Here is a 13,602-nt window from a genome sequence, read left to right as displayed (position 1 = left end):
TTTTGAGTTATAAGGAGTTAAAGACTTAGGGAGAATATGAATGCAATAATTTGTTAGCATATTTTAGCTTTATGTTTGTGAATGTTATACCCTGTGCTTGTTCTGGGAAGTCTAGGGTGGGGGGTGGGGGGGAAGGAGGGGAAGGGGGGGTGGGAGGCAGGGGGGGTGGGAGGGGTTGAGGGGGGAAGGGTGGGGGGGAGAAAATGTTTGTATTTCCTATAAAACTTTTCAATAAAAAAAAAAGAAAGAAAGGTCGGCAGTTCAGCGGTTCGATTCCCTAGTGCCGCGTAACGGGGTGAGCTCCCGTTACTCGTCCCAGCTTCTGCCAACCTGCAGTTCGAAAGCACGTAAAAAATGCAAGTAGAAAAATAGGGACCACCTTTGGTGGGAAGGGAACAGCGTTCCGTGCACCTTTGGCACTTAGTCATGCCAGCCACATGACCACGGAGACGTCTTCGGACAGCGCTGGCTCTTTGGCTTTGAAACGGAAATAAGCACCGCCCCCTAGAGTCGGGAACGACTAGCACATATGTGCGAGGGGAATCTTTATCTTTACCTTTCATAACAAGACAAACACAGCATAGACTCCATAAAATATTTCTCATGCACCACACAGGGCTGATCTTACCTGCAATAGTTGGCCAATCAGGGGCAATATTCACCACTGGGTGTTTCAAGACTCCATACCGACCCAGCTGATATGGAGAGGAAGGCTGGAAGGAAGCTGTGTGAGGATTACATCCCAAGCTTTGCTCTTTCACTACCACAATGAGCATCCGGTTTTCAACAGCATTATCCCGAAACACGTAGGTTCCAGGTTCTAGAAATACATGGCTGAACCTGAAATGGGGAAAAAGTCATTTGGCTATGATGTGTCAGGCCCAAAACCAAGAATTACATCTGGTGATTCTTCCAAATCTGAGTTATTTATTGTTTTCATACCTATAGACAAAGCCTTGCAAGTCTGAGGACTCTACTATTTGCATTTACAATAGACTCTGAGAGCTATTAAGAGGTGCTATCTTCACCTTCCTTCTCACATACATAGTATCAGGGCTGAGTTGCCCCTTACTCATCTGGAATGCACCCCCTCCCATCTATCCACCTCCTCACTACATTCCATCATCTCATGTGTGGACTTCACCTCCCAGAATTCTTCAGCCATTGTGTATGAACTCCAACTCCAACTCCCAGAATCCAAAACCAAGACAGATACCTGGTAATTCTTCCAAGTGAGGTCTCTATTGTTTCACTCTTATAGATAAAATCTTGCCAGACTGAGGACTCTACTATCTGCATTTACAATAGACTCTGAGAACTATCAGGAAGGGCCTGTCTTCATCCTCTTTCTCTCACGCAGTGTTGTGGTCCGCCAGCAGCCCGCGGAGTTAGCAGCTGAGTTGGACAGTGAGGAGGCTGGGGAGGACCATGGGCCAGTCCTGGAAGGCCCAGATGAGGGCTCTGCATCAGAGGCAGAGATGGGGCTAGGATCATCTGGGAGTGATGTGTGGATTCTGGAGCCTCCAGAGTCGGACAGCAGAGAGGCAGAGGAACAGGAGGAGCCTCTTCCTAGTGCATGCATGTGCAGAGCTGCCAGAAGGCAAGAGCAGGTAAAGCAAAAAGGATGATTCGGGAGTAAGGCCAGGAGATGTTTGGCCCCTCCCATAAGGCTTAAAATAGCAGCAAAGGCTCTTGGGCTCCTTGTAGGGAAGCAACATTGCTAAATCTGTTTTCCAGTTGGTGTCTCTTGTTTCTGAACTTCGTGGGGCTTTGCCAAGAAAGGCCTTTGGCAGGGTGCCAAAAAAGATAAAGGTTTGTGATAAGCCCAAAGGACTTTTTCTGAAGGACTTGTTTTGGAATTAATTTGGACTAAGCTGGGAATGAGGTAATTCTCAGCTGTTATAATAAAATAGTTTTGTTTGAGACTTAATTGTGTCCTGTAATGATTAAGTGAGCCTAGGTCACAACACACATAGTTACAAGGCTGAGTTGCCTCTTACTCCTCTAGAATGCAGCCCCTCCCTCCTGGGAATCCAACTGCCCACTACATTCCTTCACAGGCTGCAAGGGAGGGGAACCAGAAATGTTCCAAGTGATACAGAATGATAGTTACTATCTTGCTTCACCACTGAGTATGCCTGTTGCAGCTGCTGGAGTGTGGCGACATCTGGAGGGCAGCTGCAGAATTTTCATAGCTGATTTTACATATTATACCAGCAATGAACATGGCCGGAAAACAGAGGCATAACCTCAATGAGAAAGATAGGAAGAAGCAGTGAAGTGACATGAGTGAGAAAGAAATAATAACAATATCTGCAAGAAATATCATTTGTCTGCAAGCAAGAATAGGCACAGGTAATAGAAAATGAAGAAGCTAAAGTGCTCTTAGAATTCAAACAGACAGACATAACGCTCTAGACTTAACAATTGTCGATAAGAATCTGATCAGAAAAGTTTTGGAATGTGCGGAGATGGACAAATTAACAAAGGAGATACAAGAAAAGAGGAAACAGAATATTATTTAGTGTGGAAGAAATGGTATGAATGGTTGGAGGAGAGAGATAAAAGGAAGAGAAAATTAAATAATGATCGCAATAGGAGTTGAAGTATAATTGCTAATATGAGGAAACAAAAACTGTAGAAATAGAAGTGGGTACACGGGTATTGTTATGTATATATATAAATAAATAAATAAATATTAGAGGTATATGTATAAAAGATATTGCAGAAATAAGGGAGGAAAAAATGTAGAAGTATGAACTTCTTGATTGATGTGAAACTGTTGAAACAGAAAAAGTGTTGAAGCTTTCTTTTTTAACGTTTAATAAAAAATGTTGAATTAAAAAAAAGAAAAAAGAAAAAAGAAAGAAAGATAAAGTCTGAATAATGGATGTGGCAATACCTAAAGAGGGCAGAACAGAAGCAGAGAAGATAACCAAATATAAAGACCTGCAAAAAGAAGTAGAACGACTGTGGCAAAAGAAAGCAAAGATAGTACCAATAGTCATAATGACTATTGGATGAAATCCCAAGACATCTGGAGCACCACTCGAACACCATCGGCATTGACAAATTCACTGTCAATTGCAAAAGGCAGCTTTACTCGACATAGCTTACATCCTGTGACAAGACCCTTAATACCATTAGGCATCCAAATCTGTCTATTCCAGGTCCTTGGGAAAGACTCGATAGAAGGACAAAAATTTCCAAATCCAGCCTGAACATCTGGCTGCCCGTGTGACAAACCATAATCAAAAAGTCTTGCAGAAGTGAGTTGGCGGACAGAAGCTAACTAGAGCATACAAAACATTTGCTAGACCAATTCTTGAATACAGCTCATCTGTCTGGAATCTGCACTGCATATCGGACATAAATACAATCGAGAGAGTCCAGAGATATTCTACGAGAAGAGTCCTCCATTCCTCTAACCGCAATAAAATACCTTATGCCACCAGACTCCAAATTTTGGGATTGGACAATTTAGAACTACGCCGACTTCAGTCTGACCTAAGCATAGTACATAAAATTATCTGCTACAATGTCCTACCTGTCAATGACTACTTCAGCTTCAACCACAACAACACACGAGCACACAAAAGATACAAAGTTAAGGTAAACCATTGCAAACTCGATTGCAGGAAATACGACTTCAGCAACAGAGTGGTCAATGCCTGGAATGCACTACCTGACTCTGTAGTTTCTTCCCCAAACCCCCAAAACTTTAACCTTAAACTGTCTACTGTGGACCTCACCCCATTCTTAAGAGGTCTGTAAGGGGCGTGCATAAGTGCACCAGCGTGCCTACCGTCCTTGTCCTAATATTCCTTTTTACTTACTCTTTTCATGTATTCAAATTATGTTTACATTTTTACCTGTTATCTTATATATGCTTGACTAAATAAACTTATGACTTATAAGTCATTGAATACAGAAAAAAAAATACTATCTATCCCCTCAGGAATAAATTAGTATTTGAAGTGTTCTTGGGTATGCCTATTGGCCTTACATCAGGAAAGGGTGGTTGTGGGGAAAATAGGAAGAGAAAGCAGCAGTGGTGGGTTTCAAAATTTTTTACTACCGGTTCTGTGGGTGTGGCTTGGTGGGCGTGGCACGGCTTGGTGGGCGTGGCTTGGTGGGCATGGCAGGGGAAGGATACTGTAAAATCTCCATTCCCTCCCCAATCCAGGGGAAGGATACTGTAAAATCTCCATTCCCTCCCCAATCCAGGGGAAGGTTACTGAAAAATCCCCATTTCCTCCTGATCAGCTGGGACTTGGGAGGCAGAGAATAGATGGGGCGGGGCTTGTCAGAATTTCTACTACTGGTTCTCCGAACTACTCAAAATTTCCACTACCGGTTCTCCAGAACTGGTCAGAACCTGCTGAAACCCACCTCTGGAAAGCAGTATTAGGTATGTTCACCACCTTGAGTTACTTATAAAAGAATAAGAAAGGAAATAGAAATAGAAATAAAGGAAAAGAGAAATAATTATAAAGAAATGGCTTCCAATCTTTTTGTTAGCAGGTATGAGCATATTTGTATTTTACTCTCTCTAAAGTGACTTTATAATGTCCTTTTTTCTAATAACCAACCCTGCTAGTCTTCAGATCCATAGATCAAAAATTCATTTTTCTCTTTCCAGCAGAAAGTCCATCAGGGGTTTCCAGTCTCTAACAAATGTAGTCCTTAACCTTTTTCTGTAACCAAAGAAGTTAATGTAGTTATCTTTGCTAGTTCTATCACCTTCACCCACTATTTCAACCCTATTTTTAAATGGTCCTGTTGTCTAAATATTTCTGCTGTTGTTGTGACCCAGGCCCACGTAGTTAATATTAAATGCAAAACAGTTCCAAAAAGCAAACAGATTTTATTAAAACAGCTGAGAATTAACTCATTCTCAGCTTATTCCAAATTAAACGAAAGCAAAGTTCTTAAAACACCAGTCTTTAGTTTATCTCTGACCTTGGGATAATTAGGCAAACTGCCAAAGGCTTCTCTTGGCAACAGTTCAGGAACAGAAGACGCTGACAAGAAAGAAATACATCCAAACACAAAGCAAATCTCTCAACGGTTGTTTTCCGGCAAAGAGGCCAAGAGCCGTTGCTGCTCTTTTCAGCCTTATGGGAGGGGCCAATCATCTCTTGGCCCTACTCCCGAGTCGTCCTCTCTGCTTTAGCTGCTCTTGCCTTCTGGCAGCTCTTCTCATGCGTGCACTAGGAACAGGCTCCTCCTGTTCCTCTGCGTCTCTACTGTCAGCCTCTGGAGGCTCTGGAGTCCGCGCATCACTCCCCGATGGCCCTGGCCCCATCTCTGCCTCCGACGCAGAGCCCTCATCCGGGCCTTCCCCAGCCTCCAGGACTGACCCCTGTTCTTCCTCAGCCTCATCACTATCCGATTCCGCTGCCAGCTCCGCAGGCTACTGGCGGACCACAACAGCTGTTGATTTACTGTATAATAATTATAGATTTTATGGCTAAAATATAAGCTCTTTTTTAAATCATCTCAGTATTCTCTCCCTCAGATATATGTAATAACCCCAAGTCAGGAATTCATTCTACTTGCTGTTTAAGACTGGAACCAGAGGTGGGATTCACTTACCTTCACTACCAGTTCGTAAATGTGAGCGTGTGCGCGCACACACACTCGCTACGCTCACACGCGCCTCCTCTGCACATGTGCACGACCTTCCGCACTTGAACAGTGCTCGCTCATTATGTCCAGGTGGGTGGGCAGAGATTCCCGCAGTTGCCGCTACCGATTCACCCGAACCGGACAGAACCAGCTGAATCCCATCACTGGCTGGAATCTCTCAGAGAATATCTTACACAAAAAGGAGAAATCTGAAACTGCCTCTGAACGAACCTGGAAATGTTGAGCTGGGTCTCTCGGATGAGGTAGTCCAGCCTTCTGAATGCACCAAAATCCCAGTGGGGGTTGCTATTATAAAGATGTTCCTTCTGGTAGACAGGGTAGTGGCTAGAAGCCCGATCTGGCAAGAATTGGTAGACAGTGATTGCTACACAGCATGAAGAAATCTTCTCTGTTGACAGTCATTTAGCATTTAGAGTTGGCTCAACACTAACAATTTTCCCCCATCAGCCCTGGATTAAGAGGCACTGCTGTTCATATTTCCTGAATTTATTGAGCCAACATGTCCATGAGCCGGGGTGGCGCAGTGGTTAGAGTGCAGTACTGCAGGCTACTTCTGCTGACTGCCGGCTGCCTGCAATTTGGCAGATCGAATCTCACCAGGCTCAAGGTTTGACTCAGCCTTCCATCTTTCCAAGGTGGGTAAAATTAGGACCCAAATTGTTGGGGGCAATATTCCTTCCTTCCTTCTCTTCACAGTGGTTAGAATGCAGTATTGCAGGCTAACTCTGCCTACAGCCAGCAGTTTGATCCTGACCAGCTCAAGGTTGACCCAGACTTCTATCCTTCCGAGGTGGGTAAAATGAGGACCCAAATTGTTGGGGGCAGTATGCTGACTCTGTAAATCTTAGAATGCTTAGAAAGAGCTGTAAAGCACTGTGAAGTGGTATATAAATCTAAGTGCTATTGCTATCTTCCTTCCTTCCTTCCTTCCTTCCTTCCTTCCTTCCTTCCTTCCTTCCCTCCCTCCCTCCCTCCCTCCCTCCCTTCACAGTGGTTAGAATGCAGTATTGCAGGTTAACTCTGTCCACAGCCAGGAGTTCAATCCTGACCAGCTCAAGGTTAACTCAGCCTTCCACCCTTCCGAGGTGGCTAAAATGAGGATCCAGATTGTTGGGGGAAATAGGCAGACTCTGTAAACTGCTTAGAGAGGGCTGTAAAGCACAATAAAGTGGTATATAAGTCTAAGTGCTGTTGCTATGTCAAGGGAAAAAAATTGAGTTCAGGTGCCAGGACTTACTGGAGGGATTAATGCTGAGCTGGAAAAATATAGCCTCTCCCGCCACCAAACACGCAACAGGATTTGGGATGGTAGGTAAATGTTGGTGTGATGTATCCCGCCGATACCTTGGTGGTGAATCTCCTGGACCAGCAAAGATAAAAATATGAAAGTAAATTCACTTCCTTGCTTCTCCTTTTTTTTAAAAAAAAAAATACTGTGGGAAAGTGAATCATAAATTATTGCCTAGATAGGAACTTCTCATCATTGATTTATTCTCCAAAGCACCAGAGGGCAGGACAAGAAGTAACGGGTGGAAGCTTGTGAGAGAGACAGATCCAACATAAAAGTCAGGAGAAATTTTCTGACAATGAGAACAATTAATCAATGGAGCAGCTTTCCTCCCAGAGTTGGGGGGCGGTGGGGGGGTCCATCACTGGAGGTTTTGAACAATAGAAATAGAATAACAGAGTTGGAAGGGACCTTGGAGGTCTTCTAGTCCTCCAAGGTCCCGACTTCCAACTCTGCTTGTTGAAGTGGTTAAAGGTTAGCTTTGAGGAATTTCAAGCCTTGGAGTCTGATTTCGTTCGGGATTTTACTTGGAACCCTGATAACCGGTTCGCCCCGATGATCAGATGGGCCCATCCTCCCGCTATTTTCCTACCTTTATCTTCTCAGCTGATTTGCACCGCAGAGGGGATTGCCATGCAAATCAGCTGTGTTACTCCTGCGAAGAAACCCAGAAGTGAAGATTTCCTCAAACTGCATACGCACGCGCAAATTGTGTGATCACCGAACCGGTTGTTAAATTGGGAGGATCCCACCACTGGTAAGAGGTGATGTGATGGAGTAGACAAGGTTTTAGATACGGGTTGGGTAGAACCAAGTCCTAATCCACCTAGGGCAGTGATGGCTAACCTTTATGCCATCGCGTGCCAAAAGTGGGGAGAGCGTGGGGAGTTGCAGGTGCGGGTGCCCTCATCCATAATTCAATGCGCCCTGCCCTCCCGCGCATGCACACGAGACCTCCCCACACTTCACATTGCTTTTGGCACACGATGGCGTGGTGGGCACGGTAGGCCCGCTTTTATCCCTCCCCAGGCTCCAGAGGCTTTCTAGGAGTCTGGGGAGGGCAAAAACAGCCTTCCCCATCCCCCCGGAGACCTTCTGGAGGCTGGAAACAGCCAGTTTCCCGACTTCCGGTGGGACCGGAAGGTCTGAAAATCAATTGGCTGGTGTGCGCATGTGCTTTGGAGCTGAACTAGGGCAACACTCACGTGCCCACCAATATGGCTCTGTGTGCCACCTGTGGCACCCGTGCCATAGGTTCGCCATCACGGACCTAGGGCTTTGAGAAGTCACTGGAGGATTTGGGGACTTACCTCTAAGCCTGTTCTATCTCAGAGGGTTCTTATTGTGGGGGATAAAATTAAGCAGAAGTCCCCTGTAAGCTGCCATGAGCTCGAGAAAAAAAAAAAAACAGGATATAAATCTCGCCTATAAAATAATGGCTGTAACCTGACTGTAAATCTGACCTTAAATCCATAGAGATTTTATCAGGAGAAAAGCAGAGAATGTATGGCCCGCTTGTGGGTAAATGGGTTTTATTTTGCACATGATTTGTTTCATCCTGAATTTGACAGGCAAGTTGGCATCTGTCCAAAGTGGTGAAAAGGATTCTAACGTCTCAGATAACATGAAGGGAGACTGAGCCTTTTTTGGGGGGGGGTGGAGAATGAAGAGCCAAGGCTTTAAAATAAAATAGCTTGGATAAGAAAAGCAAAAAGCACTTTAACCTGAAGGCTTAGCTCAGTGATGGCTAACCTTTTGGCCATCATGTGCCAGGAACGGGGGGGGGGGTCGCGTGCACCCATTCCCACCTCCATAATTCTATGTGCCCTGCCCCCTGTGCATGTGTGCATGACCCTCCCCCACTGTTGTGGCTCCGTTGCCTGAGCCTGGGCTATCGACAGATGCAGACTCTGAGAGTGAGGGAGAGGAGTTGGCAAGGCCTCCCTCTCTAGGACCCTCCTCTCTGGCAATGCCTCCGGAGGACACTGAAGGCCAAACAATAGGCTCAGAGCCAAGCACGTCCCCGCAGCCACAGGTAGACAGCGATGAAGAAGATAAGTGCTGGCTGGACTCGCGACAGAGGCACAGAGAGAAGCATGCACAGCAGAAGGGAAGGCGTGCCAGAGATTAGCTGAGTCACTGGACCACACCCCACAGGGTATAAATGTGGGTGTGGTGGCCGGTTCAGTTTGTGACGAGCAAAAACTGGAAATACTCCATGATCTCTGTGTTACTGGACTTTGCCTGCTTTATCGGACTGCATTTGGATTAATCCTTGTATTGTTGACACTGCCTGTTTTATCGGAATGCTGGCAGTCTAATCTTTGTTTTGTGTGAGTAAAGTCTGAATTGGCAGCTAGCCCCTGGTTGCTGCCAGCTTTATTGTCAAAGAGTTTTGTTGTGTGTGGCTTATTAACTCCAGGCTGTCTGTGGGGGTGCGTGTGGGGTACGGGGACAGAACACCCACACTCCCCCCTGCTCCTGGCACAGAATGGCCTGGTGGGCCCAGTAGGCCCGTTTTTCTCTCTCCCCAGGCTCCAGAGCCTTTCTAGGAGCTTGGGGAGGGTGAAAACGGCCTTCCCCCCCCCCCCGCCTGGAGGCCCTCAGGAGGCCAGAAACGGCCCATTTGCCAACTTCCAGTCCCACCTGCTTCCCTACTTCCTGTGGACCCAGAAGGCCCAAAAATCAGCTGGCCGGTGCGTGCATGTGGACCAGAGCTGAGCTCCTATGCCCACCAATATGGCTATGTGTGCCACTTATGGCACGCATGCCATAGGTTCGCCATCACGTGCCTAGCTGTTTCGGAAGAAAGAAATTAAGTATATTTGTAAATAAAATGAAATAGATAGGTAGTCTATTGTTAAATACACCTTGAAGTTCTATCCTAGTTATTCTGTTTCTATTCCTCCAAAAAGTTTAGAACTAGCTTTTCTCTTTCTTTCTTTCTTTCTTTCTTTCTTTCTTTCTTTCTTTCTTTCTTTCTTTCTTTCTTTCTTTCTTTCTTTCTTTCTCTCTCTCTCTCTCTTTCTCTCTCTCTCTCTTTCTTTCTCTCTCTCTCTCTTTTTTTCTTTCTTTCTTTCTCTTTCTCTCTCTCTCTGTCTGTCTGTCTCTCTCTTTCTTTCTTTCTTTCTTTCTTGCATGTGTCATTGCCTTTGAGTCATTTTTGGCTCCTGGTGAATGCTTTGTCTTTCTTGGCAAGGTTTTTCAGAAGTGGTTTGTCCTTTTTTTATTTTTTTATTTTATTTTAAATTTATATACCGCCCTTCTCCCTGAGGACTCAGGGCGGTGTACAGCCAGAATTAAAAAACATAAAATACAAATATTAAAAACAATTAATATATATATAAATTTGGCCCAAAATTAAAAATACAAACCAATTAAAACATTTAAAATTTCTTCTTAAGCCAGCCCGGCTTGCTGGAAAAAGTGGGTTTTAAGGGCACTGTCTTCATCCTTGGGCCAAGAAAGAGTGACTGGATTGAAATCACCCAGTCTTCATGGCTTAAGACAGGACTAGAATTCATCATCTTCTGATGATTGGCCCAAAGTCGTCCAGTCGGTTTTCATGCCTGAGGCAGGACCAGAACTCACAGTTTTCTAGTAATTGGCCCAAAGTCACCCAGCTGGTGGAGTAAAACTCCCCATCTCCCAATGATTGGCTCAAAGTCACCCAGCCAGCTTTCATGCCTAAGGTGGGACTAGAACTCACAGTCTCCTTGTTTCTAATGTGGTGCCTTCATCACTGCACCAAACTGGGGTCAAAGAGGAGTAAGTGATCCACATGTTGTTGGGACTTTGATACCCATTAGCTTCAGCCAGGATGGCCATCATTTAGGGAGAAGGGAGGGGAGTCTAGCAAAGTTTAGGTGAGCTGCAGATCCCTCCATCAGTGACAAAATATCACATCTTACCTGATAGGAAAATATCAATCATGTCTGGGTTGGAAGGAAGAAAGCCTAAGACACCACTGGAGCCAAAGACAGTTAAATGGACCTGCTGGATTTCTTGAATGTGATGATCTGGTCCAAGAATATTTGGTATCTCCTGTAAAGCAGAGAACAACCAAGGTGGGAAGGAGAACAGGAAGTGCCTGCCATGAGTCTCCACCATGCTGGTTCGGAAAGAGAAAGCGGAAGCACATTTGTCTGGGATGCTATATAAGGAGTCCTGTCTTGGGCAGGGGGTTGGAGTAGAAGACCTCCAAGATCCCTTCTAGCCCTATGATTCTAAGTTAACCACTTTTGCTTTTGCTATTTCTCATAATGTCCAAAGCAATTCCCAAGATTTCTCTGTAACCTTGTACTACAGGGGTGGGATTCTACCAGTTAGGACCAGTTCGGGCAAACCTGTAGCTCCGACAATCAGCTGGGAGTGAACCGGTTTGCCCCGATGATCAGCTGGGCCCTCCTGCCCGGCTCTGCGCTTTACTTACCTTTATCTTCGCAGCTGATTAGCATGACAGAGTGGATTGCCGCGCCTCAACTGTTTTAATTCCCTAGCATTAACGCAGAAGGTGATTTTTCGTTGAACTGCGCACGAAGCACACAATCACCAAACCGTTTGTTAAATTGGAAGGATCCCACCACTGCTTGTATAAAGCTATTATTATTGTCCCTCTCCTTCAGTGTTGCTCCCTCCTGTACCGAAGAGCTTACATGCAAAGCACACCAGCTTAGAAAGCACGCACCATCATCCAGGCCATAATTCTGACACCCCTTTACTCACTCGTTCTTCAGCCCCCTTGATGGTGAGGAGCAGCTCTCTTTCTGGGCCAAACTTGAGGGAAAGCCTAGGGGATCGTAGCAAGCAGAGCTGATCGCAGAGCTCTTCGGCGGAGATGTACCTCTCACAGTGACATCTTAGAGGCCACGAAAAGCAAAGGACCAGAGTGAGTCTCCATCGGGGTGGAAGCGAGATTTTTAAACTTTTGTTTTCTAGAGCAACAGCCGGGGCTGAGAAGTGGGATAAGCATAGATCAACATGGACACTGTAGAACAGTGATGGCTAATCTTTTTGTTGTCGTGTGCCAGCACTCATAATGCAATGCATGCGTGACACCCCCCTGTGCTCCTCCATGCATGCGTGCATGCCCCTCACTCCCTGCAGCCTTCTGGGACAAAAATTGGGCTGGGGGGGGGCACACCACACACCCCGGACTCCCCCTACACATGCACCTTACTGCCACCGCATGCACGGCAGAGACCCGAAAATCAGCTGGCCAGCAGGAGGCATGGATGCATGCGCAGTGGAGCTGAGCTGGGGTGACGACTCGGATGCCTGCAGAAAGGGCTCTGCATGCCACCTGTGGCATGCATGCCAGAGGTTCGCCATCACAGCTGTAGAAGCTACAAGAACAGACTTCTCTAAGGCAGCCTTCCAACTTGCCTTTTTTAGATTTGTTAGTCTGCAACTGGCTAAGAATTTTGTGTGGAAGACACCAGGCTACAAAAAATGGTGCCTCAGAGATGCTTGTCGCATTCTGTTTCCTTCTGCGTTGACCACCAGACATACCCCACAAACAGAAATCTAGTTACAAAAATGAAGGCGTGGAGGGGATGGTCTAGATTTAAGCTCAGCGGGTGGGGTGGGGGTGAGTGGAGTTCATCTCACCGACACTCAGGAGTGTTTTCTGGAAAGTTGCAGCTTACATGCCAAGCTCGGCGTGAAGTTCTCCATTCCCTGGGTTACAAACTGGGGAGCAGTTATACAGTTCAGGGGTGACACATTTGCGGGTGGATGCCAGGCGGATCTGCCCTGGTGCACAGCGCTCCTCTATCTGTGAGGAGGAGGAAGGAGGAAAGGAGAAGGAAAAGACGGAGAAGGAGAAGGAGAAGATAAAAGAGAAGGAGAAAGAGAAAGAGAAAGAGAAAGAGAAAGAGAAGGGGAAAAAAATTAAGAAGCAGGTCCACCAGCACTCCTACAGAACAGAGTTACCAACCTTCAATCTCCGTCACCTGTGGTTGGCAATCTTGGTTGCTGTTGCTATCTGAGTTTTTTTCCCCTCTTTCATCATAATATAGATATCCTGCTTGACAGATGCAAGAGCCATCTGATTCCTGAAAACTCCGGTGTAAACCAAGGCAGGTACAATTAGTCGCACCTAGAGAAAGCGACAGATGTCAGCCTTGTGAGGCAGATCAAATAGGAAGTATCACCAGATGAACTAATTCTACTTTATTGGAAGTTTACATTAACAGAATTTTCGCAAATCGGAAAGTACATTTCTCTCCCCTCTGTCCCCTATACAGCCCAAGAAACTAGGGAGGGTCCCTTCTGAGCTCGTTGCCCTGACCACTTTCCTTCTGTGGGTTAAATTGCCTTTTATCTGACTGTTCCCTTGGATCAGGGATTCCCAACCCCCGGTCCACGGACTGGCATCGGTCTGTGGCATGCCTGCACCTCGGCCATGCAAACAAGCAAAGCCCCATCCGACAGATGCAGGTAGCATGCAAAACCACACGCCCTGCAGTCCGTGGGAAAATCTCTCTCCATGGTACTTCTCCCTGGTGCCCAAAAAGTTGAGGAACACTGCCTTGGATGCTTTCCAGGGATGGGCTGCTTGGGGTTCGGAGGAACCTCTAGCTAAGCTTCTGTGCAATTCGGAGAACCCCCAAATCTCACTCCTGGCTGGCCCCTCCCCTCCCCTCCCACCCGCGTGCCCT

General features: G+C 46.1%; 1 protein-coding gene across 1 annotated transcript in view; it reads right to left on the bottom strand.

Annotated features, from left to right (window-relative positions):
* The window catches only part of LOC117668244 (uncharacterized), a 167,242-nt gene that overhangs the window by 21,428 nt on the left and 132,212 nt on the right, over window positions 1-13,602 (bottom strand). Inside the window, exons 65-71 of the mRNA XM_087875571.1 lie at window positions 12,895-13,040; window positions 12,589-12,716; window positions 11,666-11,798; window positions 10,852-10,984; window positions 6,890-7,012; window positions 5,863-5,989; window positions 629-840 (exon numbers count right to left, since the gene is read on the bottom strand). Coding sequence (XP_087731697.1) covers window positions 629-840; window positions 5,863-5,989; window positions 6,890-7,012; window positions 10,852-10,984; window positions 11,666-11,798; window positions 12,589-12,716; window positions 12,895-13,040 — 1,002 coding nt within the window. The remainder of the gene's footprint in view (window positions 1-628; window positions 841-5,862; window positions 5,990-6,889; window positions 7,013-10,851; window positions 10,985-11,665; window positions 11,799-12,588; window positions 12,717-12,894; window positions 13,041-13,602) is intronic.

The sequence above is a fragment of the Pantherophis guttatus genome, chromosome 9, assembly GCF_059756535.1.
Source record: "Pantherophis guttatus breed Tessera chromosome 9, ASM5975653v1, whole genome shotgun sequence".
In the NCBI taxonomy this organism is placed as follows: Eukaryota; Metazoa; Chordata; class Lepidosauria; order Squamata; family Colubridae; genus Pantherophis; species Pantherophis guttatus.
The sequence above is the reverse complement of the archived record's forward strand: the minus strand, read 5'-3'. Positions and strand labels throughout refer to the sequence as shown.